Source organism: Polistes fuscatus, unplaced genomic scaffold (assembly GCF_010416935.1).
Source record: "Polistes fuscatus isolate 324 unplaced genomic scaffold, CU_Pfus_HIC Scaffold6, whole genome shotgun sequence".
Taxonomy (NCBI): Eukaryota; Metazoa; Arthropoda; class Insecta; order Hymenoptera; family Vespidae; genus Polistes; species Polistes fuscatus.
Genome location: NW_025113140.1, coordinates 6,092,607 through 6,118,884, shown reverse-complemented (window position 1 = coordinate 6,118,884; position 26,278 = coordinate 6,092,607). Strand labels below are relative to the sequence as shown.

Genomic DNA, 26,278 nt, shown 5'->3' with positions numbered 1-26,278 from the left:
TACGACTAATAATAATAAATAAAAATACACTTTCCTTACTTTGAACATAGATGATGAATAATATTGTATTAAGAAATAGATACAAGTCAGTCACTTTTGAAAAAAATATTTCAAGATCTGTACAATTGTGATTTACAGTAATCACTCTATTAATATAAAATATATAATGCGTTTAGATTTCTTTATAAATAGTAATATTATGTCAAATGCATGCCGCTGCACTAAAGATATGAAACAAATTTTTCAATTTGATTTGTTACATCATATTTTACAAACCTAAACATTTATATTATCATATAAACAGTACATTTTTTTTTTATATCAAAAGTGCACCTAAGTTACATGCCGCAGATTACTTTTTACAAAATAAATCTGCAAATATCTTAACAGTTTTGTACACATTATGCTAATAATATTTAACATTTTATATTATTATAATACAGTCATTGATTAATCTCTTAACTGGTGAAGATGAATTAATAAATAAAAAGAATTTCTTTCTTACTCCCATTGAAAAGTATTATTCTTATCAATTTTTATTTTTACTAAAGTTTCTTCTCTCTATCCGTATCATTTTTAATTGATAAAAATTTTATGTATTTATGTTGCATACATACTGATTGAAAATTTTTCCCCAGTTTAGAGACAAACATTTGCTTCATAAAAGGATTCACATTTTTCTAATAAACGAAGAACCGGATTGATGTTATAAGGAAACAAAGCTTTAGACACTAATCTGTCGATCGCCAATCGAAGTCTTATTAATACTGTCATGGTCTCATCGAGCTCTCTACCACAACACGATACAAATTCTGACCAATTTCTTCTGATATACTTTAAGAATCTCAATAAGTATAATAAAAAACAAGTTTCATTACTAACAAGTAAATCTAATAAAACATCTCTATCATGCGACACGGCATGTATGAATCGTATAAATGTTAACGTCGGGCTAAGCATATGACCTAAATCATTTTGCGGCGGTCCTCTATAAAAAAGGCCAACTGCCACATCGAGACAGCAGACCATACCTTCTATTAAGAAGTCATCTTGATCATGAAACATTTGTACAACCCATTGTGATAATGGCATTTCTGGATGGAAAGGCATTAATGTTTTGACGCATTGATCCAGCTGTCTTAAAACTTCTCTAATACTTCGCTCAATAACTGCCATATCGGCATCAAGATCTTCTGCTTCTGAACCCAAAGAAGAGTCACTAGAATCACTGCGGGTTTCCTTTACAGTCACTGCAACACTTTTTAAAACTAAGAGCACAATTTTTTGTAGAAGTGGTCTGTCTCCTTCGCCGGAACCACCTCCAAATCTTCCAGACCCATGACGATATGGTAAGGAATCTAATAATCTCCAATCTTTAACGGCACGAACTATTATATGTGCTAGAGAGCAAGGTTCATCAGGTAAGACATCTTGTAGTGCTAATGTACTACCGTAACATAATATTTCATTAAACAATTTTAAAAGATGTCTCCAGATGATACATGGAACATTGGCATTTAGCAACGAAACCAAATTATCTAATTGACAATAGAAAAGCTTAGTATCGATAACTGATAAATTGGCTTTTACAGAAATGATTGATTCCCATAAATCTAAAAATGTTACAACAGCTGACTCATATTGCGGCGTGTACGAGGCGAGAATTGCATCAAACTTAGATACTAATATAGTCCATTTAGATTCTAATACTTTAACGCATGTAGCTTTTACCGTAGTACTATCAAAACTTTCTGTATCTGACAGTGTTACAGTATTACAATCAGACATTATACTGGCTGTCTCTTCTGATGGATGAATGGAGCAATCTTTATGTTCTACCACTTTTTTCACAATATCCAAAGTGAATACCATTTGATTGGGAGAGTTAGTGTTCACTAAAGATTGAATAAGTCTCTCTAACCAAATAATTTCAACATTGTCCTTTGTTACAATAAAAAATGAAGCCAAAACTCTGCTTGCAACAAACGATATAAACTTATTGGTTGTACTGGAAAGATCAATAATCTGATCTATAATACCATGTTCATTTCGTGCTAACAGATCACAAATATCTACAACTCTACTGCACATAACACCTTTCGTATTCTGTTTGATGGCCAAATCAAAAAGAAGCTGCAAGGCGCTTAGAAATTCCAGAGTTTGATCAGGTTCCCAGTCAGATAATACTATAGGACGAAAGCTACCATCAGCCATTTCCAATGTTGCTGTAGTAAGCGGTTTACGCAAGCTACCCTCTGGTATATTGCATAAACACTGAGCTAATAAACTGTTCTGAAAATACTTTATATCCGCGAAAGATTCAATTCCATCATTACTATTCTCAAGACGTTGTTTCTTCTTTGCGGGTTCCTCCATTGTGCTGACAGGAGGAAAATGAGAACAGCGCCAAAGCACCATTAGCAAATCTATTCTATCATCTACTTTTATCTCTTATATTTCTTAGCAACTTTTTATCAAGTTATCTTCATAATGCACATGATCTTCCAACAGGAGGAATAACACATCAATGTCAAATATGATCCGTTCCACATTTGCTTTCAGTAATTATATGCTTCATAGATCTATCATATAAATCCAGCAAATATTTGTTCTGAAAGAAAAAAAAATGAATAATTATGTAAAGAATTGATATTACATTATATGTAAATGCGTATATATTTCATATTTATTTTTTCAACAATAATGAAACATCAAGAGGCCATAAAAGATTAATTGAAACTAATCAAAACTAACTGTTTATCATATTTTATTTATAAAGTTTTGCATCTACATTATATTTATGTTATATCCTTTTAACAAAACATATATGTATGATGCTTTAATAAATATGAAGAATAATTGAAAATATCATTGAAGATATTGAAGAAAAAGGTAAAACAACTTACAGAGATGAAATTCCAAAGAATTTTCTTTTCTAGGCAGTTCAACAAAGTATTTGTATATTTAAGACACCATGTAATATATATACATATAATTAGATAGCGATATTAATGCATTCACATGTATCAATAGGACACGAGATATAGCCTTAATACATCCGGGTAGATAATAAATAGTCCAAGTGCTAGTAAAGATGAAAAATTATGTTTGTTCATAGATGCATTTAAAAAATTCTAGCGGTGAAGTCAACTTTAATAGTGGTTGCACATGTAACGCATAAAACCGACGCTCCTTGTTATGTTACGAATAATTAGGCATAGGAAAATGTTTCACCAAAAATTTCGTAATCAAGTAAGCGTATATGTTGAAATCGTCGTTATTGAAGTTAATGTTTTCACTGTATTTCACTTGTTCAACGATATAAATATATTATTGTTTGTGATCGATGAAATTCTTTTGACTAGGAAGTGACTGGGCACTCGAGCCCAGCTTTGCTCTGTTGCCACGTATACATGCTACCGAGTAAAAATAATAATTCTGGATTTATTTAATACTGCGGACACAGTGTCCACATAAAACGTTTTATATCTTATATCGAGGGGTAAAATATTAACTCGATAATGCATAAGACACGAATTCTTCGTGTTTAAAATAATATTTTGAGATGGCATCATGCGGAGCTGCGTAACACAGTAGCTCCTCGTCGCACATTCCACAATCTACTGAGCGAGATTAAAAGAACCGCTTCAGTAATTGCTTCGAAACCGTTAGTAAACTTCATTAAATATTAATTGAGAGATTATTAGACAATTATTCTTATTAAAATTAATCCTGATTAAAAAGTCTCATAATAAATATGCAGGATGATCGGCAACTCTGTAGCGATCGTAGTGCCTCTGTCATATTGCGTGTTTATTTGAACTAAAAATGATAGAAATGGTCATTTATTTAATTTGATATTTTTATCTTATAAATCACTTTTTCCATTATTTTTCTATAACGTTAAGATAAAAATTCATTCATTGGAAGTGAGTAATCCTTAAAATGTATTCATTTAATATTATTAACATTTATTTTTGCGAATTTATTCGTACAAATTCATTTGCTATTTACGTAAAAAAAATTAGCCAATCGGAGTACGTCAATTAAAAATTTGACGAATGTGACTGGTTCACAAGAAGAACCAATCAAAATCGAAGAATAATACTCTTCTTATCCTTTTTATACAAAAGTTGTATTCATCAACTGTTTGCTTTATCAAATATGGCGAAAGGCAGAATATAAAATGATAGGTGGTAAATCTTCTGAAGACCTTAGAAAATAGAAGAAAATGGTAACGAATTAGTGTACATATGCATATTACATATGTAACAGAAAAATCGAAATATGATTGCTACCAAAGTATGTATGTGTTCACAGGTATGTATCAGTATATATATTTCCATGCATTCATATATATTGACTACATACATACTTTGAAAGTAATCGTCATTAAAATTTATTTTCATTAAAAGAGATTAATTAGTTTTTTTTAAAAGTCAATAATAATGGAGTAATAATGCGTTAGATGTTATTTTCCAATTTTGGATGTGGAGCAATTAGAAAGTATTATGAATAAAATGGACGAGTGTGTAGTCCACCTATATAAGTATATGATCATGGGGACTCTGAATGACGTAGGGATGCTATATATTTTTTTTACATAGGCCTGCCAGGGGGTCAAGCAAATTGTTGGGGGTTTGGAGATGGTGGCCATACGAGATGTTTAGTGATAATCAAATGGTGTAGATAATAAACAATTGAAGTCATTTGAAACAAGAAGTTAATTCGCGTCGGTACGGCAGGTATGCTTGAATCCGATTGAGGATTCATTTCGGAGCGGTAAAGGAATACAAGCCTTTCACTTAAAATAGTCTGCTCACATGCGATAGGAATTTTTCGTAAGAAATATTAAGGAAACGGGAGTGTTCGACGAGGTTATATATCCGATGAAAATTAGGACAATGGTTGTTAGGATTAAAATCGTTTTAACAAATGATATTAACATATAATCGTAAAACAATTGAAGACAGATAGATCGAGCGGTTTACTATCTCGAAGAGAAAATTGTCTTGGTGATTTTATTGAATTCATTGAGCGCGTATGCGGTGCCCTACCCCGTTGCACTATTTTTACACCTGCACTTTTTATTTACGCGTATTTGTTCTGTTGCATGTTTTAGCCAAATATTTTTGGCTATCTTTATAGTGGGTTACGTAATTTTCAACATGAGTTACTTTGATACGATGGTCGATGAGGAATTAAATAAAAGTCTATTGTTTTGCAAGTAGTAAAGCGTCGATACGTTAGTACGGATACGCATTACGCATCCTATCGTTCTACGGAATTGATTTCTGACGTCGTAACCAACCAACGAACAATATCACGAGTTTTTCATATTTCACATTAACTAAATAGTTAGACAAATGTTTGCCCTAAGTGAGAACTACGTTTATTCTTAACTAGTGAAAGTGGTCTTATTTAGACATGCCTATGGAAGATTATTTACTTCAGGTAACATACGCATTTTCACACTTAATAGTTTCATTATTTATTTATTTATTTTTAATTGTATTATCTGATCTTTTATCTCTGGTATAGTGTCACACAATGTGCTCATATTAAATTAATAATATATATTTATCTTAGATTTTAATATCCATTTAATAAGATGACAATATATCTGTTTATTTATATTTTAATTTTTCTTTAGTAATGTGCTTTGTTTTTATATGTATATATGTATTATATACATATAGAATAAATATATATGTATACATAGCTTGAAAATACATATATAAGGATCTTAGCAATTTTATGATATTAATGAAACTCCCATTGATTGTCAATTATATTATATTTAAATATACAAAACAGGATTGTACCTATTGTAAAACATTATTAAACCTTAATCTACATTTGTATAATTGTATGTGGTCCATTGTTCTTTTGCATATTTAGAAAGGAAAGCATTTTTAACAATGTGATAAAATATTGATATATTTTAGCAGTTGTGTCAGTACGTAATGTGGCAGTACAAAGACTTAATAAATAATAATAACAATGACAGAAGTACTATCCAAAGATTGTGGTGAACGTGGATTGCATCAAGAAAGAGATATGTCGGAATCTTCACAACATCATTACAGCCACCCTCCGCCCGATATTATGCCCAAGGGTCTTGCTATTAATGGTATATTGATTGATGATCATTTAATCAATTATTTAAACTATATATTACAAATGTTCTATGATATTATCAATATTTTTCCAGGCGTAGGGGGTAGGCTACGTCAATTAGAAGCTCTTTTTATTAGTGGTCCTGTACAAGGAGGGAAAGTGGGGCATACTTTTTCTATAGAAACCCTTATTGATATACTGCTTGTTCTATATGATGAATGTTGCAACTCTTCCTTACGACGTGAGAAGACAGTCTCAGACTTTATTGAATTTGGTACTTATATTTTTAAACATTATCTTTTTTCATACATTATAGTTATTATAGATCCAAATTTACTGCAATACATTTATCGTATTATTGTTTTACAGTAAAACCAGTAGCTACTTGTATAAAGAGTTTGCAGTTGGCACGTGAAGATTTTGAAATAGTTAAAGTCATTGGTAGAGGAGCATTTGGGGAAGTATGCGTTGTAAGAATGCGTGGTTCAGATAAAGTATTTGCAATGAAAATATTGAATAAATGGGAAATGTTGAAACGTGCTGAAACTGCATGTTTTCGAGAAGAAAGAGATGTACTAGTTTACGGTGATCGCAGATGGATCACAAATCTTCATTATGCCTTTCAAGATGACAATAATTTGGTAATTATTATTATATAGTTTGCTTTGTTTTTATAATGATTGATATCTCTTATATGAAAAACATTTATTTATTTAGTATTTGGTCATGGATTATTATTGTGGTGGAGACCTTTTAACGCTGCTAAGTAAATTTGAAGATCGGCTTCCTGAAGACATGGCTCGTTTTTACATAGCAGAGATGGTGCTAGCTATTGGGTCTATACATGACTTACGTTATGTACACCGTGACATTAAACCTGATAATGTTCTATTAGATGCAAATGGTCATATCAGATTAGCTGATTTTGGCTCATGCTTGCGTCTTTTTGAAGATGGCACTGTGCAAAGTAATGTTGCTGTAGGTACACCAGACTATATTTCCCCAGAAATATTAAGGGTATGTTTCGTACATTTTATCAACTGTATTATGTTTGATAATTATTTCGTTTAATAAACAAATAAATATTATTTAATGTTTAATACACATTTAGGCAATGGAAGATGGCCAAGGACAATATGGACATGAATGCGATTGGTGGTCACTAGGAGTATGTATGTATGAGATGCTTTATGGAGAGACACCTTTTTATGCTGAATCTCTAGTCGAAACTTATGGAAAGATAATGAGTCATAAGGTAAATAAAAATATATATCTATATAATCATATTTTTATTATCCTCTACACCTTTACTAATCTAATTCATTTTCTTACATGACTTTTATTATTACAGAATTGCTTCGACTTTCCTACAGACGATATATATGATGTTTCTGAAGAAGCTAAGGATCTGATGCGCAAATTAATTTGTACTTCTGAGTTTAGATTAGGTCAAAATGGAATTGATGATTTTAAGGTATAACATATATGTATATGTATTTATCACGACTTTTTATTTATTTATCTTTATAGTTTAATAATAGATTGTATCTATTTATAATATAAATACATAAATTATTTTTATAGAAACATCCATGGTTTGATGGTGTGAATTGGGACACTCTTAGGGACAGTACTGCACCCTACATTCCTGAAGTTTCTTCACCAACTGATACATCGAATTTTGATGTTGACGATACGGATGTTCGTAGTTCCAATGCTGTTCCTCCAGCAGCAAATTCTGCATTTTCTGCCCTTCACCTCCCATTCGTAGGGTTCAGCTTTACACAAGGAAGGTAAAAGATAAATTCATGTTTGATTTTTAATTGCAAATATACTTTGATTGTGTTACACCATTTATATTTTTCTATATTGCAGTTGCATCTCAGATTTAGGCTGTTTATCTGCATTGAATCAAAAGGATAAACATGTTCAGATGCTTGAAGAAGAAAATTTACAATTAACACAGACGATAGAAGATCTTAAAAATCAAATTGCCGCAAACCATCCCTCGCCTGGCATTTCACCTGATTCTAACAATGCAACGAGAAAACTTCAAGATGAAATAAATACTCTTACAAAACGGAATTGTGGTAAGAAACAGCATGTTTATTATTTAAAAATTATCTAAGTATATATGGTAGAGAAGCAAAAATATTTTATTATTATCATGAATTTCATAGAATTAGAATCACAATTGAAATCTATGGAGATACCTCGTGAACTACGTAGTTTAGATAATGGCGACTTAACTAAACTTCGTGAATTGGAAAAATTAGTGCGTTCGCTTCGTTCTGAGAAAGAAGAAGCTATTAAAGACAAGTTGGACGCGCAAGAAAAATTAAAGCTTCAAGATAAAGAATTGAAGGATGCTTTAACGCAACGTAAACTTGCCATGGCAGAATACACAGAAGTGACAGATAAATTATCTGAATTGAGACAACAGAAACAAAAGTTATCTAGACAAGTCAGGGACAAGGAAGAAGAATTGGAAGTTGTGATGCAAAAAATTGATAGTTTAAGACACGACATAAGGAAAGCTGAAAAATTACGTAGAGAATTGGAGAACAGAGTGGAGGAAGCAATGGCTGAAACTAGGAAAGAGAGGAAACTTCGAGAACGTAGCGAGGAATATTGCAGACAAATGCAAGAAGAAACAGAAAAGATCAGACAGCGTTCTATGGGAAATGATGCAAGTGCCAATCAAGCCTTAGCTACTCAAGAAATAAACAGACTCAAAGCAGAGGTAGAAAAACTTGAAGTTCAATACAATGAAAATTTGAATCAGCAACAAAGTAGATTCAATCTTGAAATGAGAAGTCTCCAAGAACAATTGCACGAAGGTGAGACGAGAAGAGAATTGTTGGAACGAGAGGTTCAAATTACTAAGGAAAAATTAGATGCGGCAAGGTTAGAAAATATTACGGATAGTGAAGATACGATAAATGAATTGAACAGAAGGCACGAGAGAGAGAAAATTATGCTAGTCGAAGAAAATAAGAAACTTTTGCTTGAGCTTAGCAATGTTACTGATAGCGTTAATAGAATACAGGGTGAAAGAAGACAATTAGAAGAAGAATACGAAGAATTGAGGAACAAAAAAGAAGCTATAGCTCAATGGGAAGCTCAAATTACTGAGATTATTCAATGGGTTTCAGATGAAAAAGATGCTAGAGGATATTTACAGGTTCATATTTTATATGTAATATATGATAAATCTTGAAATATATATACAGTATGTAACTAATATAATTATATATAATGTATAATGTAAATAGATATATACTATCTATTAAAGTATATTTTAATTACTATAAAATATATTATATATTCATAAATTCTAGGCTTTGGCGACAAAAATGACTGAGGAATTGGAATTTTTGAAACATTCTGGTGGTGTAACAGGAGTAGGAGGCGGTTCTACTATGGCGGACAAGAATTGGCGTAATCGTAGATCGCAGAAACTTGATAAAATGGAATTATTAAATTTACAGAGCTCTTTGCAGAGTGAAATACAAGCAAAGCAAGCAATTTCTGAAGAATTAACAAAAAATCGATCAGAATTAATTGCTGTACAAAAGTAAGCTCTTATATCATAATTTAGTGTTGTAATACAATTATAAAATTATATTAAAGTATAAGTAATTCGTTTTTTTAATTTATATATATTATTCATTTTATTCACAGAGAATTGAAAGATGTTAGACAGAGATTTGATTCAATGTCCCATGAAATGAAGCGGAAAGAAATGCAGATTAAAGAATTACAAACGCGGCTTGATACTGGCGATGGCTGTAAGTATACTTCCATTCATAAAACTACCAATAAAAGTTACACAAAAGTTTCTTATTTAAATTATTATGGAGATATTATATCTGCAATAGTTATACAAGCTGCAGTAATACATGTCACATATGTATTTTATAAATGTTTCTGTCCTGTCTATAATTCATTTGGACATTAACTCGATGATATATTTTTTTTTTATATATTCTTATGCAACAAATAGTCCCCCCTGAGAAGTTATTTATTTTTCAAAGATTTATTATGTTGTAATTATCCCAGATGACAAAATGAAAAAGATTTGGACAGCTTTAAAAGTATTTTAAGAGGGTAACTAAATCCTTCTTACTTTGATCATTACATTTTTTATCAAACGGATCTCTGATATGAAATGAAAACTATAAAAGTAGAAAATAGAATGCATTTACTTGATATTCTAGAGAATATTTAAAAAAAATATAAAAAAAAGCATATGATCTTTTTCTATATGACTATAAGAGTCATATAGTTTTTACACATGTTCAATGTGTGTTACAATATATCATAGAATACTATTTATGTGTACATGTCTTTGTTTGGTAATGCAAACTATTATAGGTAATGTACAAAAATATAAAAAATGATAAGTGGTCAAAAATGTATTAGCCAAACTCGTGCTTTATAAATTACGTTCTTGATAGATTACTTTTTAGAAAATGAAAAATTACAAAACATAAATTAACAAATTTTTACAACTATAAAGTAATTATAAATTGATATAATTTTATAACATAGCATTTATTTAAAAATAATATACGATCCTTTTTATATAATATTTTAAAGACAAGTCAAAATTGTATTTCATAATATATTGTTTCCCAATAAAGCGCTCAAACCTTGTTTAACTATATGTATTTGTCTATTGTCCATTTTTGATCAACGTTTGACAAAGAAATACTTTTAAACTGAATCTCGATAAATATTAAATATATACAATATACTATTACATATAATAGTATTATATATAATTTTTGAATTTAGATTTTAATAATATTTAATGTAAAACTCAAGATAAAAAATGTTCTTTTGTAATTAGTTTAAATTAAATACTAATATTATATCTTACATAGTAAAATAGATATGATATTTAGATAAATTTATGGAGATTACAAATTACAAGTATTAATAATTATTACTACTAGAAAGCAGAACTAATATAATTATATAAAATGTATAATGTAAATAGGTATATATGTATAAATATATGTATAAATATTATTATTTAATTATCTATAAGTAATTATATACGTTTATAGAATATAAAAGATAAATTAACATTGTATGTTTGATTATATGTGTACATAGTATTTAAATGTAGAACAAGTTACTAATTTTATATTATTTATATCATTTCATAAGATCGTTTTACTATGGAATAGATATGTTTTGTATTAGAATTATATGTATATATTTATTTATTTATTTATTTATTTATTTAATATACAAGTACATTGTGTTAATTTTGGAAACAGAAGGCACTTACGCACTTTGTTCCAATATGATGTCATTAGAATATTGTACATGATATTCTATATATTATATTTAATTTTACTTGTATGGGAATATCATGTAAAAAAATTATTCGATGATATAATACATTTAAGTATAATAATCAGGTTTCATTGATAAGCTAGTTGGATGGAGAACAAAATAAAATGTTCGTCAAAAATTTCAAAAAAATGTTGCGAAAAGAATTGAGTACAATTCATTTAGATATATATTCGATATCATTGTATGAAGTATCAGTTTAAAAGATCATTATTACTGGGATAATATTTATGTGTCCAGCATAGTAATTTAGTTCTTCGGTACGGTATGCAATTCTGATTTCTAGACTACAAAGTGCCCCTGTTTATTGGCGTAACGAGCTGCGTGTGGGGCCTCTTGTTGCTCATCTTCAAACTGTATTTGTGACAGCTGTGCTATCCAGCAATACGTCAAGCAAATCGTCAAACATCGTTAGCACCAAACCCCAACGCATCATCGTGCACCAGCCGTCATCACCCCTACCAGTAATGCGTGCTTCCCGCATCACAACATGTCGCTTATTAACTAGATTCGTTCCCGTCAACACGTACATCAGTCAGAATGCCGTTACCATCGTTCCGCCGCCCGGTAAATTATGTGGCAGCAGACGCGCGATTTTGATTGACTGACATATTGAGTTGCTGATTTTATAGTACAGTGCTGTGTTTAATCGAAGTGTTTTTAAATTATTATTTAGCTTTTAATAAGGACAATGGAAGATAATTTTTAATGAACTTAAGAAATTAGCTTCTGTAAAATTACATATAAGTTTTCCTTATATGTTATTCATTTATCTATTTCAATAATATTTATATAGTAACGAAGCATAGCTCTGTGCTTTTTAACAAATTATGTATAAGCTGAATAATGTGTTTTTATGTGTGATGTCATTATTTTCAAAATGATTATTGGCACTAGTGATCTTCCACTGTTCTTAAGTGGAAGTTGGATCTTGTTAGGCTTGAATATTTTTAGTACTAGTCAATCGTTTGATTTTCTAAAATAAACATTAACAGGTATGTTTTTTGTGTGTTTTCTAGACTGTTTGCTCGGGTGGTTTTGGTTGATATACTGTATTATTATCCTTACCTTCACCGATGCATATTATTATATATGTAATCCTATAAACGTGTCACATATACATAATAATCATTGTTTTTAACAGAAATTGTGTGATGGAATGGTTTAATTGAAAGTTTCGTTGGAAGATGTTATGAAAAATTAAGTAATTTAATAACTTTATGAGTTACAATATAATTTTTTATATACTATTTACAATTTGAACAGTCCATATAATATATTTATTATATTTTTATATCAGATAGAAATTTTTTTTAGGAAATAACAATATTAGATAATGATCAAAGTAATTATATAAATATATATTTCTTTTAATGCCACTTGATTCCATCAAATTATTTAATGTTTGTAGCACGGGCGAAAGCATAAAATACATATTATTTAATATTGTTTCAGTTTTAGAACGTCCTACATCACAAATGTCTTACTTGGAACACTTTTTGAAAGAAACAGCAAGTAGTGCTCGCCATGGAAGTGCAGATAGCGTAGAAGGTGATATTGAAGATAACCGTGCCCCAAGTATTACTAGTAGTAAAAGTAATTTATCTGAATTTAGCATTGTGAGTACCTATGCATATCTAACAATTTATATTTTCATATTATACTTATTTATATATATATATACATAAAAAGATATTATAAAGGTTTAGGTCATCTAATGCTTGTTAAATTTTTTTTAGGATCCCACATCACCATTGTCACATGAACTTTTGAGTAAATCATCGACTTCTCATGGTCAAGTTAATTTACAACCAAAGCCTAAATCTCACCAATTTTTGGTGAGAACATTCTCAGCTCCCACTAAATGTAATCATTGTACTTCATTGATGGTTGGTCTAACGAGACAGGGAGTTGTATGTGAAGTCTGTGGCTTCGCCTGTCACATGTCTTGTTGTGATAAAGTTCCACCTATGTGTCCTGTTCCTCAAGATCAAAGTATCTATTATCAATTAATGAATTATTTATAGAACTAGTTACTTGAATATATTATATTAATATTAACGTGAAATTAATTTATTGTAGCAAAGCGTCCATTGGGTATCGATCCTACCAGAGGGATTGGTACTGCATACGAAGGATATGTTAAAGTGCCAAAAATGGGAGGAGTTAAAAAAGGTTGGGTACGGCAATTTGTGGTAGTCTGCGATTTTAAGTTATTTCTGTATGATATTTCGCCCGATCGCAATGCTTTGCCGTCTGTATATGTGTCACAAGTTCTGGATATGCGAGATGAAGAGTTTAGCGTTAGTTCTGTTCGTGATTCGGATGTTATACATGCTACAAAAAAAGATATTCCATGTATATTCAGAGTGAGTATTTAAGAATATTTATTCCTATTACAACTACTTGTTCTATTTAATAAAAATTATTTTTTCACTCATTTAGATTACAACATCATTATTAGAACCACCCGGTCTAAAAAATCATACACTAATGCTTGCAGACACAGAAAGTGAAAAAACAAAATGGGTAGTAGCATTAAGTGAGCTTCATAGAATCTTAAAAAGGAACAATCTTCCCAATACAACGGTATAATAACACAAAATAAATTTTTTTCTTAAGAGTAGATATGGTAATCAACATTAATTAAAGTGTTTATTTATTTTGTTTGTTTAATAGATTTTTAGAGCGAAAGAATTATTAGATAATACACTGTCTCTTATTAAGAATGTAATGTCAGGAGCTATCATTGATCCAGATCGTCTAGTCATTGGCACAGAGGAAGGCCTCTTCTGTTTAGATTTAGATCGTAGTGGTAAGTCAAATTTGAATGGATATATTAACTATAAACGTCAGTAAATATTCTTATAATACACTAAATAATGTTTACAGAAATAGCAAGGGTTGGTGAAGGTAAAAAAATATATCTCCTTGAATATGTAACCGAAGAACAGCTTATCGTAGTGCTTAGTGGTAAACAACGTCACATCAGGTTGGTGCCGGTACGCGCATTAGATGGGGATGAGGTTGAATGGATTAAAGTTGCTGAAACGAAAGGATGCATAACACTAACGACAGGCGTAGTACGTCGTAGTCCACTCACATACTGCTTGTGTGTTGCTATGAAAAAGCAGGTAGGTATCACAATTTTTCGTATACATATGTTTGTAATTATTTAAAATTTAGGTATCTAATATCTTTGAAATTGTAGAATTCTTCTCAAGTTATCATTTATGAAATAACGCGTACAAAAGCAAGACATAAACGTATTCGTGAATTAATGTTACCATGTCACGCACAAACTTTACAAGTACTTTCTGAAGGACGTCTTTGTGTTGGATATCCTTCTGGTTTTACTATCTACAGCATCTTAGGAGACCATCACCCTATTTGTAAGAGATTAGAGAAAAACATTGCTATATTTACATTAGTTGTATTTATGAATATTAAATTAATTTGATTATTTATCTTTTCAGCATTGGTCCATCCCGAAAATACACTTCTTGGTTTTCTAACATATAGTGCTGTAGATGCATTACGTTGTATCGAATTAACACGTGGTGAATTTTTATTGGTCTTCCATACATTAGCAGTATATGTTGACAGTCAAGGTAGAAAAAGTAGAGATCGGGAAATAATGTATCCAGCTGTTCCCACAGCAGTTAGTGAGTACACTTTCATTTTCATTCATATTTACATAATCAATAATAGTGCTAAGACTATATGATATTATATGTTTCAGGTTATTGCGAGGGATATTTATTAGTGTACAGCGAAACCCACATTGATGTATTTGATTGTACAACAGGGGATTGGCTGCAAACGCTCAATGTGAAAAGAGCACAGCCCTTAAATATCTCTGGCTCTTTAACATCTTGCATTATCAATGACATGCCTCATGTTATTTATCTCAGCAATTTACATCAACGTAAATCTTTAATTATATTAATAACAATTATTTAATATTATTCTAATGTAATCTTCGTATGATTTTTATGAGTAATTATTTTCACGAAACAGGAGAATTATTAAATTTGACTCCATTAGATGCAAATGGTAGGCAGATGACAAGACCTAGAAGAAGATTTTCATTGAGAGAGGGAAATAGAGCTGTTCGTCCTACCGATAGACGTTCCAAGATGATATCTGCTCCTACAAATTTTAATCATATTAGTCATATGGGACCAGGTAATGGTATACAGGTAAGTAAATTAAATTGATTTCTATATTCTTAATATTTTATTTCCATTAAAATACACATTTAATGTACTTTATTTTCTATACAGATTCAGCGTTTGTTAGACCTACCAACGACTCTTGAAACAGCTGATCAACAACACTCCGCTCATCATAGTAGCTCTCATATACATGGCAGTCAACAACGAGTAAGAATAACAAGGAAACAAATATATAAAGCATACTCATATCATATATTTATTTTTGACTTTATTTTTAGTTATACGGCTCTACTTTACAAACACCAAGTAAACCAGCTCCATTGCCTCCTAGGCATCCACCTTCTGATACACGTCGATTAAGTTCTCATATGGCACGAAATTCTGGTTATTCGCCTCATAATGGTATTATAATTTTTAAGTTAAAATATTCAAATAATTATAGATATCATTTTAATTTTATATTGTTTAATAGGTTCAACATCATCACGAAGAGGTCCTGCTCCTCCACGTCCTACTGCTACTCCACCCTCTCTACCGCGTACACCAGTTGATCAAGTTGATTCCGAATCTTTACATTTACGCTCGCACACTCCGCTCTCTCTGGGCAGTATCGCATCTTTACACGATAAAGTATGTATACTTTAATTTATTTGTTTTTATCAATTTACAATAACTAATAACTTTATTAATTTGTTTGTTTAGGATCATCCATCCGGTGGAAGTCCTAGACATTCAATTGCTTCTAACAATAGTTCGAATCCATCAACACCTCCGAGTCCTGCTCATGATCATGGATCATCATCGTATGATTCTTAAACAAATTTTTAAGCATTGAACAAAATTATTTGTTATAAGATTGGGGGTGTATATGCTATTTACCATATACAACACCTAAAAGATATAAGTTATTCATATTCACAATATCCTTTATAAGAAGCAGTACTCGCATTTGATCTTTTCATTGGTAAGTTATTACAGTTTTCTTATTATTAATACTAGTGCAATATAAACTTCGTTCAATTATTATTATTAGGAGTACAATACCAAAAAAAAAGATTTCTAAACTTACGTACTGAAACCATTCGATATAATTTGTGTTTAGATTTGACCATTATTCTAGATCAAATATAAAAAAACAATTAAGGGTTTTTAAGTAAACTGTAATAACTCTCTGTTATTCAAGAAATTGTGTAATAAGTTATACTTAACGAAAGAACAAAAACAAAAATTTTATTATTATACACCAGTAAATTATTGTACATAATTTATGTATGCATTTGAGAGGATCGCCAAGTCGACGTTACGATGCCATAATTTTATTGGAGTTAGTAGGGTATCGTAATATATAATCCGATATGCGAATTCTTCGTTTAATCTTAGTTTCAAATATTTAGTATATATATATTAATTCAATTTTTTTTTCTTTTTTTTCTACTCACAACCGCTAAGCGAGAGTGACTTTTTTACATTAAATGAAATTTGAAATCTCAGTCAAATTATGTAGCAATAAAAAAAACTAAATAATCTACTTAATCTATCATACCTAATTCAGAGCCTAGGTATACAAGTATAGTTTGAAGTAAATTGTATACTTAATCACTATTAGTAACAAAGAAATTTGACGGGTATGAATCCATTCTGATGCCTTATGACTAAATAATTTCTATCTTGTCATAATGCAGTAAGGTGCGTCGTATTATTCAAGTATGTGAATAGTAGAATATAATCGTGCAATTAATTGGAAGGAACTAATAATGGTAATGATAATTATTTTAGAAAGAGACATATGTTTCGTTTGAGCCACGAATAGAATAGAAATTATTACTTACAATCGTTCTTTTTTTTCTTTTTTAAATTAATCGATGCTTTTATTTTATTTTTTAAACGTTGCGATTACTATTACGAATTTTCGAAGCCAAGAATTATTATGTAAGAAGAAGAAAAGTAATTGCAGAATATATAAAATATATATATATATATATATAATGCTGTGTAACTCGAGTTACATAATAAAACACTACACATATTTTTGTGTAATGCATAATATCATTTATCATTTGATCGATGATTAAGATCTGAACACAAATTGATTGCAATACTGCTATAGTTCGTTCATTTAACAGATAATTTGTTATTGTTCTATTAGAAAAAGTGTTCTTCGAAAACTATAATGCCTTATATATTTATATATTAATTTTGCAATATCATTAATTTTCATAAATATCAATGTATACTGTTGTAAGATCAAACGAAACATAATGAAATTGAAAGGTAGATGAAGACACAGATGTACTTTTTACGTGTTTCATAGCACAGAAGATACATTTTTCGATGTATATACATTCATTACATTTACAATTCTAATCGACTAAAAATGCAAGAGCATAGTGACAAAAATGTATGTCTTAGAATTTTTGCCAACCGAGATCAGAAGCATGAAACAATATCTTCCAGTTATTAAGAAATTCGACTGAAATTGATAATTAACAAAAAAAGAAAGAAAACTATAAATTTATTTGTGAATGCTATATTGAAGTTGAAAAATATGGTACTTGTGACACGACCAAAGATCAAGAACCAACAGTGCCAGTTTAGTAGTATCGCATATAATTTCACAAATTTTTAATATTTGTATTTTTAGAGTGATAATCATACACTCATGTTCAATCATAACTTTGAAATTTAATTTTAAATGCTATCATTATTGTTCGATCATTTGTTTTTTTGATTTCATAAAAATCGATAAAACAACATCTTGGTCATACATCACCGTTTGATCTTTAATATTATTTGTCAATTTACAATTTTATTAATAATATTTTTTTAATTATATATAAACGTTCTCAACAAGTTATAATTGTAGAAAAAGAAAATATATTATATACGAACAAAAAAATATATAAATATATATATATATACATACACACACACATATATATATATATATATTATATATATATTATATATATATATATATCAATTATGATAATATTAAAACATGATAATATTAAAAAGATAGAGGAAAATGAAAGGAATGGTAGGAAGTAGCGACATACGGTTTTTGTCATGAGAAATATAATAGTGCAAACACTGTCCATAAAAACATGAATTGAAAATAAGAACATATTCTAGTAATATTTCCGAAGTATGATCAAAGCATAATTATTAACAAATGAAAAAAATCATGTGTGTATTAATGTACTTACCGGTGAAATTTCATGATTTATTTAAATCTTTTATTATCAACGTTGCATACAAAGTTTCATAAAAACTTATAAGGTGGCTAAACATTATTTCTTTTTTATCCTTAAGTTTTTATATTAATTTCATATCATAGAGACACGTGCATCAGATAATTAATTCTGTGTATAGCATTAATTTTATACGTTTGTAAATATTGGAAAACTTTGTCTCTTCTTACTGCATATTTATGTACGAACAATATTTAATTTCAAAATCATTTTATTATTTATCAAAATTTATCTAACAAAAATTACTAAGATAGCGTTCGATGTGCTGATATAATTTATCATCCATAAAATTATTTAATATATTAAAGTGTTAGGTAAAATATAAATATTTTTCAATGAAAAACCAAGTCGCGGCGCAAATTTATTTTCCACGTGAAAATAAAATAATTAATTATGCAGTTGTTCATTCAATTAGTCAATGATTTTTCTTCGATTATGGAAAATAAATAAGCCTAAATATTAATCCGAAATTTTAGAGACAAACAATTATTATTCTGTTAATATTTTGCCCAGTGTACTGCAAATGACCTGAATTTATTATGCAACACTTTTGTGCATCCTAGTTTAGCGCGTCTTTTTATTATACATATATAAATATATATTATATATTATATAAACTTATTTATATAACGCTTGTGCATTGTTTAAAATATTTATTAAAAAATATTACAATTAATAATTATTTACGTCTTATAATAACTGAGAATGTGTATTTTGTTGTAAATTATGAGGAATAAGCTATTATGCTAAAAGAAGAGACCAAACTTTATACATTAAGATTTCGTCATTAATTAATGAAGGTCAGTTTGTAGATTTTTTTGTAGTATTTATATTATTTACACACACACACACACAAACATCTTACCTTTTTGTCTCAATTCATAAATTTGTGTCTGTATTAAGAGGAAAAAAATCTGCTAATGTTTTTTCATTACGTCTAACTGAAAAAAGTAATAATATGATTTTATCGTGTACAACTGTATTAATAAATTTTAAAGCTTGTATCAATTGCATTCGTTTTATTTTTTTTTTTTTAAATTTTCATGGTATATAAGCTTACGTAAATTATGTGGTGTTCTTTTTATATGTATATTATTATAATTTTTTTAATATATATCTATCACAGACTACACCGTATATTTTCTAACTGCTTTAAAAAATGTGTAAAAGTATAGAACCAAGTCTTTTTTATTATGTGTAGGTTCTTGTAACATTACTTTTTATATTATTATTATTATTAATTAAATAAGGTAGCACAACCGAAGAATTTTTGTTCATTTGACATATACATTATGTTTTGCGTTTACAGGCAAAGTGGACGTTATACGCTTTTAATATAATTGACATTTCTATTAGATAATTTTGTATACAGAACGTAATGTTACAAAAAACCGTACTATTTATTACTGCGAAAAATGCTGACAAGAATGAGTAACAAATATACAAAATGCAGAATAAATATAAAAAGAAAACTTTTCTCAATGAAATATTTAATCACAACTCTTTCCACTATTTTATATAAAGATTTAGGCATGTCTACTATTTTGCTTATATTTTTTTATATACTTTTTTTTGCCATGTTAATGTTTGTATTATGAAATCTCTCTTACAGTTTCGTTAGAGTATACAGATGATTAATAATAATAATAATAATAATAATAATAATAATAATAATAATAATAATAATAATAATAAATATTTTTCACATATATATACTCACAAATATATGAGCGTATGAAACATTTGAAACTAACAAAATTCATTTTTAATTAATACAATATTTTTTTGTAAATACATGTACATATATTCGTACGAAATGAATTTTCATATTGGCATGTTTCGTATGATTCAGTAAACTATTATTTATATAATAATTATTATTAATTAAATAATAATTAGTAATTAATTATATTTACTGTATGCACAAGATAAAAATATCACTTGCACGTACTTTCGCACGCATTTAAGTATGCATATATGTATTGTATGAACATATTTTATGTACTATTTATAAATTCTTTTACTCTATTCCAAGGAAATAATTTTATCGGAGAATTTATCTATAAAATACGCAGTTAATATGAATATGTCCTCGAGAAACTGAAGTAAGTTTATCAAACTTTCGTGGATTCGTTTAAAACTACCGAGATATATAATACTTTAGAAGAAAATTTTTAAATTACAATTCATTCTTATATCTCTGACTACGACGTACGCTTTAGACAGAATTTTTTTCTGAAAGTTAATATAATTATTACATAATTTCAAAACATATATAATACATGGTCAATACATTCTTGGACATTTAATATTGTTAGTAGAAATATTAGGCGGTAAGTAAGAAACATAATGCTAGTATATTACGCATTTTTACATGCCTAACTTTTAATGCAAAATGTAATGGAAACAAAATGCATTTTTTTATCTATCTCTTTCTCTTCTTTTTTTTATTTGTTTGTTTGTTTGTTCGTTACTTTACTACAAATTAATTTTCTCTTTTTTAACGTGTAACATTATAAATTTGATGTCAACAACAGTTTTAGTAACATTAGTAATCCTTTTGACAGTATTTTATTAAATTCATTCTGCTACAAATCTGGCAAAAGCCTCTGAAACAACACCTTTTCTTTTTTTCTTTTGTGTTTACATTTTTAAATCTTACGTCAAATCGTGCAAAATACTGTTATTTTTTTTTACAAAAAAAATGTAGCGTTTTTTTGTTGATGAAAATTTGGAATAATGAAATACCGAATTACTAATCACATGTACATTAAAAATAAAATGATAAATGTCTTTCAAGAAAATGATAGAAAAATTATCATTAGTAAATGCATTAATCGTTTTCGTAAATCCATTCGACATGATTGAATGTTTCAATGGCTATTATTTGTAATTATATAAAGAGATATTAAATATACAAAGATTAAAAAAGAATAAATACATATATATAGTATTATAATAATAATAATGAAAAATATGAAATCATTAGCTGTCAAAAAAATGAAATAAAAGTTTTGATTATAAAAGATACGTTAATCATAATAATCCCATAAAAATTTCTGCGATAAATTGAAATGTGCTCGTCAAAAAATGTATAGTTTGAAATAGCATTTAAATGAAAAATGTGTTTTTCAATGGCTACAAAAATCTAATGAAACATAAATGATATCTGAACTCTTCTGACCAATAAACTCGTCAGTCTCAGGTATGGCTTTGATTTGTAGGTAATTATCTATTTATTATGTAACTATTAACCAAAGAACACACGCGACCTGTATCCTGTCGTCGAGAATTTGTTAGACGACACGTTGCAGGGAAGGCAATTCTCTGAGTACTAATAAATTTATCAGCGGCATTGAGAAGTACAATGTCAAGTTTGTACCTTCGAGTGACATTCGAATTGCCTGGATATCAATTTCTTCCTGGCGATATACGAGCCTGTTGTAATAAAATTTGTCTTCGTCACGATGCGCAAATAGTCTCTATAAAGTATACCTCCTAGGATATTCTAAACTTTTCTCGTCTGTAGTGTTAGCCAAATGTTACAAGGAAGTATCGGAAGGTGGTGTACCTTCGTGATGGCTGACTTGATTTAAAGAATGCTGAAGGGCATCGGGAGTTAACCATTCTTTTGGGAGACAACGCTGCAAAAATGGTACGCACGAACTGAAGTATGCCAAACGATTAACCCATCCGGGGATTTCTTGGCCACATAGAATCTAAAGAATAAAATATCAATTAAAATATAATCGAATATGATTTAATAAACAAACTATCCGCTATACATTGCAGTACTGTTATAATAATTAAATAAGGCATACCAATGTAAGCTGACTACTAAAATGATTACAATTTTTATTCATTAAGTGATAACGATCTCCCCTAAAATCCTTTCCTAATTCATTTACAATCCTGGTAACATCTTCCTCTGTAAAATCTGTATACCCAATGTGTACTGACTGTCTATAAGATATATCCAAATAAATAAATACTTAGAGTCATTGTAATTCAACAGGTAGCACGATTGTTGTGATCAAATAAAAAATATACATGCCTGTATCTAAATTGTTCACCAAGTTCTTCCGCAACTCTAGGAGTTATTTCAAAAATGCCGGATTTAGGTTTTGGATGACCACCATAGGCATATTCTATACAAAATTATAATCATCAAAGTAAATTAAATGGAAAAAATATAATAATAATCATTAATAAAAATGATATACCTGTCCCATATATTTCAACACCCGAATGAAAAACTCCAAGTCCGATTGGAGTTGTATATTCATTTATCCAATACTGAAAATATTATATGAATGAAAAATAAGCATTGTATGTACGAGAATTTCTTGTATTTCTATTACCATATCATAAACATTGAGAATAATTGGTTCACGCGCCATTTTTGGTATCAGTTCTTCGCTATCTCGTGGATAGCCCAGACAACTGGGGAAGGAAAGATTACAGCCAAGACCTGATGAAAACATCATAGGATACTTGTACTTGAAGCGGTGAACAGCAGGACTATCTACGTTCCAGTACACCTAATAAGCAAATATATACTCTAGTTACATTGCCAAATCTAAGCAAATAGCCATAGTACTTCAGAAATCCTTCTAATGCCTCTGTAGATTAATTTCCATTATTTTTCAAATTATTATACTATTGATTATTACTTTTGCTATTTATACAGGTACAATTAAATATCTTCATGCGTGTTTTTAAAGAACATTAATTAAAAAACAATAGTATTTAAATACTCTTCTATAAGAATTACGAATAGTGTTCACAATTTCTATTTAATTTATTGTCCTATATTGATATTGCAGTACAAGAACAAGGTTTTCTATATAAAAGTAATAAAATTAGAAATGAAAAGCTATATTAAAATATTTCCTAACAATGTTGATAAATGCATCGATGATTTAAAAAGCTTTGTAAGCATTTATAAATCTAATAATACAACTCTAAGAATATAGAGATATGTATTTGTATCTATAGTTCTTAATGTAAATATACAACAATACATAAAGTTTTAATTAAACTACTCTATTAATTAAAAGTAAACATTATTACAAAATAAAAATGAATACATGAATATTATACTAAATATACTCGTAACAATGTATCTGTCGACTAAAAATAACTATAAGTGAAATAACAAATCGGTTCACCTGAGAAAGCAGGAATTCAAAACACCTTCTCACATTCCACGTTCTATTGTAGAAACGGTTAACATTTTACACGAATTTTCGAAAGGTTGTTGACATCAAATAACGCGTCTGAGTATCATATGATTTTATTACTATCGTATATTCCTTGAAAATAGTCTTCTCTTTCTAGTTCTAATGCTATCCTTCATTTATTCCTTCTGGAAAACGTATAACCTAAATTTTGTTTGTATTGCCATAAGTTGCTTAATGACAGAAGTCAATTTTTGCATTAAACAATGAACAATATTATATATAGTCGATGCATTAACTCGTTTTTAAACGCGCTAAGAATAATTCGGATGAATCATTATAACTTAAATTTCATTTGTTACGGGAATAAGTATCCTTTGACTAATTGAACACTGTTAGGTCAATTTAAACCGTTATTATATAAATTAATACCAAAGACCTTTCGAATACATATTTAACACTGGAGTAACGACTGAGGCTATATAAGAAATCGTAAATGCCATTTTGCTTTAAATCATTTCTTCGAGTATAAAATAATATTAAGGGGAAATAGCACCACAATCTCGAAATCTGTGGGGTTGATTGAAGCGCTACCTAGAAATCTATTTTGAACATTTTCTCATTATAGAAATGATATATATATACGTGTGTATATATATATATATATATAAAATAGATGGAGTATTAGCTTTTTGTTTCTTTCCTTACTTCTCCATAATGACTAATTTATGGTTTAAATAATATACTAAAAATATATATAAAGTCGATCATTTATCGACCTAGCAAGTTATCGACCTACCTAGTTACCGATCAACTAGTCACCGATTACCTAGTTTATCGACCTAGTTAGTTATCGATCAGGTAGGTAACATTAAACTTGAGCTACTCAATGATCCGTCGGTAACAAAAATTTTAATAAAGAAGGATAATTCTTTTATACATTTTTAGATTTTCACGTAAAATCCAAGGGGATGGATAAATAAATACCGCATAAATGTATTTATGTGATTAATTTAGCCAATTAGATTTTTTTTCTTTATACATTAATCATATATACAAATAATAATTATTATCATACGTAAAGGTTCATCAATACGAGAGAAAATTGGAAAATTAGCTTCATTTAGCTGCGGAGGTCTTAGAATCGTGGAAAACAAAGAAAATTGATAGAAAATCTTAGATTTATGGAGTACAATCCTCTTTTAAAAAGGAAGGATTTTCGTGACTAATTTTTTCCGTAGAATTGCCATCAGATTCAGCAACGTTGATCGTAACGTTTTTGCAAACGGTTTCGGTGGATCTGGCAGGTTCATTTATTACTTCCGTCAGTTGCATAGCAGTCGCAATTCTTAATGCCTTAAACGAGATCGATTACAAAAGATTGCAAATTTCTGTTAAAAGTAGCCAGTCATAAATCACCAAAAGAAAAATATTTGATCGAATGATTTGAATTTAGTCACCTTGCGCCTATCCCTGCGAGCGGAATAAAGTACCCAGATAATATAAGATGCCATTATAATTACAGGTATACATATTCCTGCTATGGAGGATGTACCACGTAAAAGTACATGGTACAATGCAAGTAATGTCCCTGCCAATGCTGCTCCACCTGCTACGTATCTTCCCGTACGACTTTGATCTTCCTAATTAATTACAATTTATTATTTCAAAAGCATATATATATATTTTTTGTATAATTCAGTTAATGATTAGAAAAAACAAAGATCGATAAAAATATTAAACAGGTACATGTGCAAAATAGAAAATGTGTAATAATTTTACCATGGTAGTGATAGAATCAAGATTATCCCTCGAAGAAACTTCCGATGTGATTGGCATATTCCTGCCGGATACATAAAGTCTTTTCCAATTTTAATAAAAAGAAGATGCTGTAATTTAAATTAAAGACAAGTTCTTAAGTTTTTAGATCACTTTTCTTCTTTTCTGAAGAACTGAGACTTTCGTAAAAGTTGAAGGTAGAATTGGGGTCTGATTGAACTCGATTGTACCCTCAAGAAAGTAACGAAAATTGAAAGATCAACTCATTTGATTTTTTATTCGAGAAGTTCACATATTTTTTTATCTTCGTTTTATCATCGATCACTGCTAGCGAATCGAAAATCTCATCGTAAAATAAAGCTAAGAGGTTGAGGTTTTTGTGAAAACGAACAAAACATTTTTT

The 26,278-nt window shown here is 29.2% G+C and overlaps 4 protein-coding genes across 11 annotated transcripts; 1 reads left to right on the top strand and 3 right to left on the bottom strand.

The window, feature by feature from the left end:
* Positions 1–627: 627 nt before the first annotated feature.
* On the bottom strand, positions 628–3,803 carry LOC122523410 (protein lines). Its single transcript, XM_043645130.1, has 2 exons — positions 2,907–3,803; positions 628–2,611 (listed from the first exon to the last, which is right to left on the bottom strand). Exon 2 carries the CDS (start codon positions 2,416–2,418, stop codon positions 640–642), a length of 1,779 nt encoding a protein of 592 aa, XP_043501065.1. The 5' UTR covers positions 2,419–2,611; positions 2,907–3,803; the 3' UTR covers positions 628–639.
* Positions 3,804–4,253: 450 nt separating this feature from the next.
* LOC122522979 (serine/threonine-protein kinase Genghis Khan) lies at positions 4,254–18,112 on the top strand. 7 transcript variants are annotated; one of them, XM_043644446.1, is made up of 28 exons: positions 4,254–4,320; positions 4,608–4,745; positions 5,123–5,454; positions 5,949–6,133; positions 6,215–6,394; positions 6,490–6,761; positions 6,838–7,137; positions 7,232–7,375; positions 7,472–7,594; positions 7,705–7,913; positions 7,996–8,210; positions 8,301–9,304; positions 9,462–9,697; positions 9,805–9,911; positions 12,943–13,106; positions 13,227–13,482; positions 13,570–13,856; positions 13,933–14,076; positions 14,167–14,302; positions 14,380–14,621; positions 14,699–14,879; positions 14,964–15,152; positions 15,230–15,415; positions 15,508–15,689; positions 15,774–15,872; positions 15,944–16,067; positions 16,138–16,295; positions 16,368–18,112. In XM_043644446.1, the coding sequence occupies exons 4-28, from the start codon at positions 6,004–6,006 to the stop codon at positions 16,479–16,481; spliced, it is 5,382 nt and encodes a 1,793-aa protein (XP_043500381.1). In that variant the 5' UTR covers positions 4,254–4,320; positions 4,608–4,745; positions 5,123–5,454; positions 5,949–6,003; the 3' UTR covers positions 16,482–18,112. The 7 variants fall into 7 exon arrangements, with proteins under 7 accessions (XP_043500381.1, XP_043500383.1, XP_043500384.1 ...); XM_043644451.1 differs by lacking the exon at positions 4,254–4,320 and adding an exon at positions 11,857–12,054 and having other exon boundaries at positions 4,377–4,745; XM_043644450.1 differs by lacking the exon at positions 4,254–4,320 and having other exon boundaries at positions 4,379–4,745; positions 15,535–15,689.
* A 4,016-nt stretch (positions 18,113–22,128) lies between these two features.
* On the bottom strand, positions 22,129–24,678 carry LOC122523161 (deubiquitinase DESI2). Of its 2 annotated transcripts, none has more exons than XM_043644787.1 (7): positions 24,088–24,678; positions 23,278–23,457; positions 23,140–23,212; positions 22,971–23,064; positions 22,738–22,879; positions 22,488–22,635; positions 22,129–22,354 (listed from the first exon to the last, which is right to left on the bottom strand). In XM_043644787.1, the coding sequence occupies exons 2-7, from the start codon at positions 23,401–23,403 to the stop codon at positions 22,287–22,289; spliced, it is 651 nt and encodes a 216-aa protein (XP_043500722.1). In that variant the 5' UTR covers positions 23,404–23,457; positions 24,088–24,678; the 3' UTR covers positions 22,129–22,286. The 2 variants fall into 2 exon arrangements, with proteins under 2 accessions (XP_043500722.1, XP_043500723.1); XM_043644788.1 differs by having other exon boundaries at positions 23,278–23,387.
* Positions 24,679–25,278: 600 nt separating this feature from the next.
* LOC122523270 lies at positions 25,279–25,935 on the bottom strand. Its single transcript, XM_043644930.1, has 3 exons — positions 25,879–25,935; positions 25,557–25,739; positions 25,279–25,452 (listed from the first exon to the last, which is right to left on the bottom strand). Exons 1-3 carry the CDS (start codon positions 25,933–25,935, stop codon positions 25,279–25,281), a joined length of 414 nt encoding a protein of 137 aa, XP_043500865.1.
* Between the last annotated feature and the right edge of the window lie 343 nt (positions 25,936–26,278).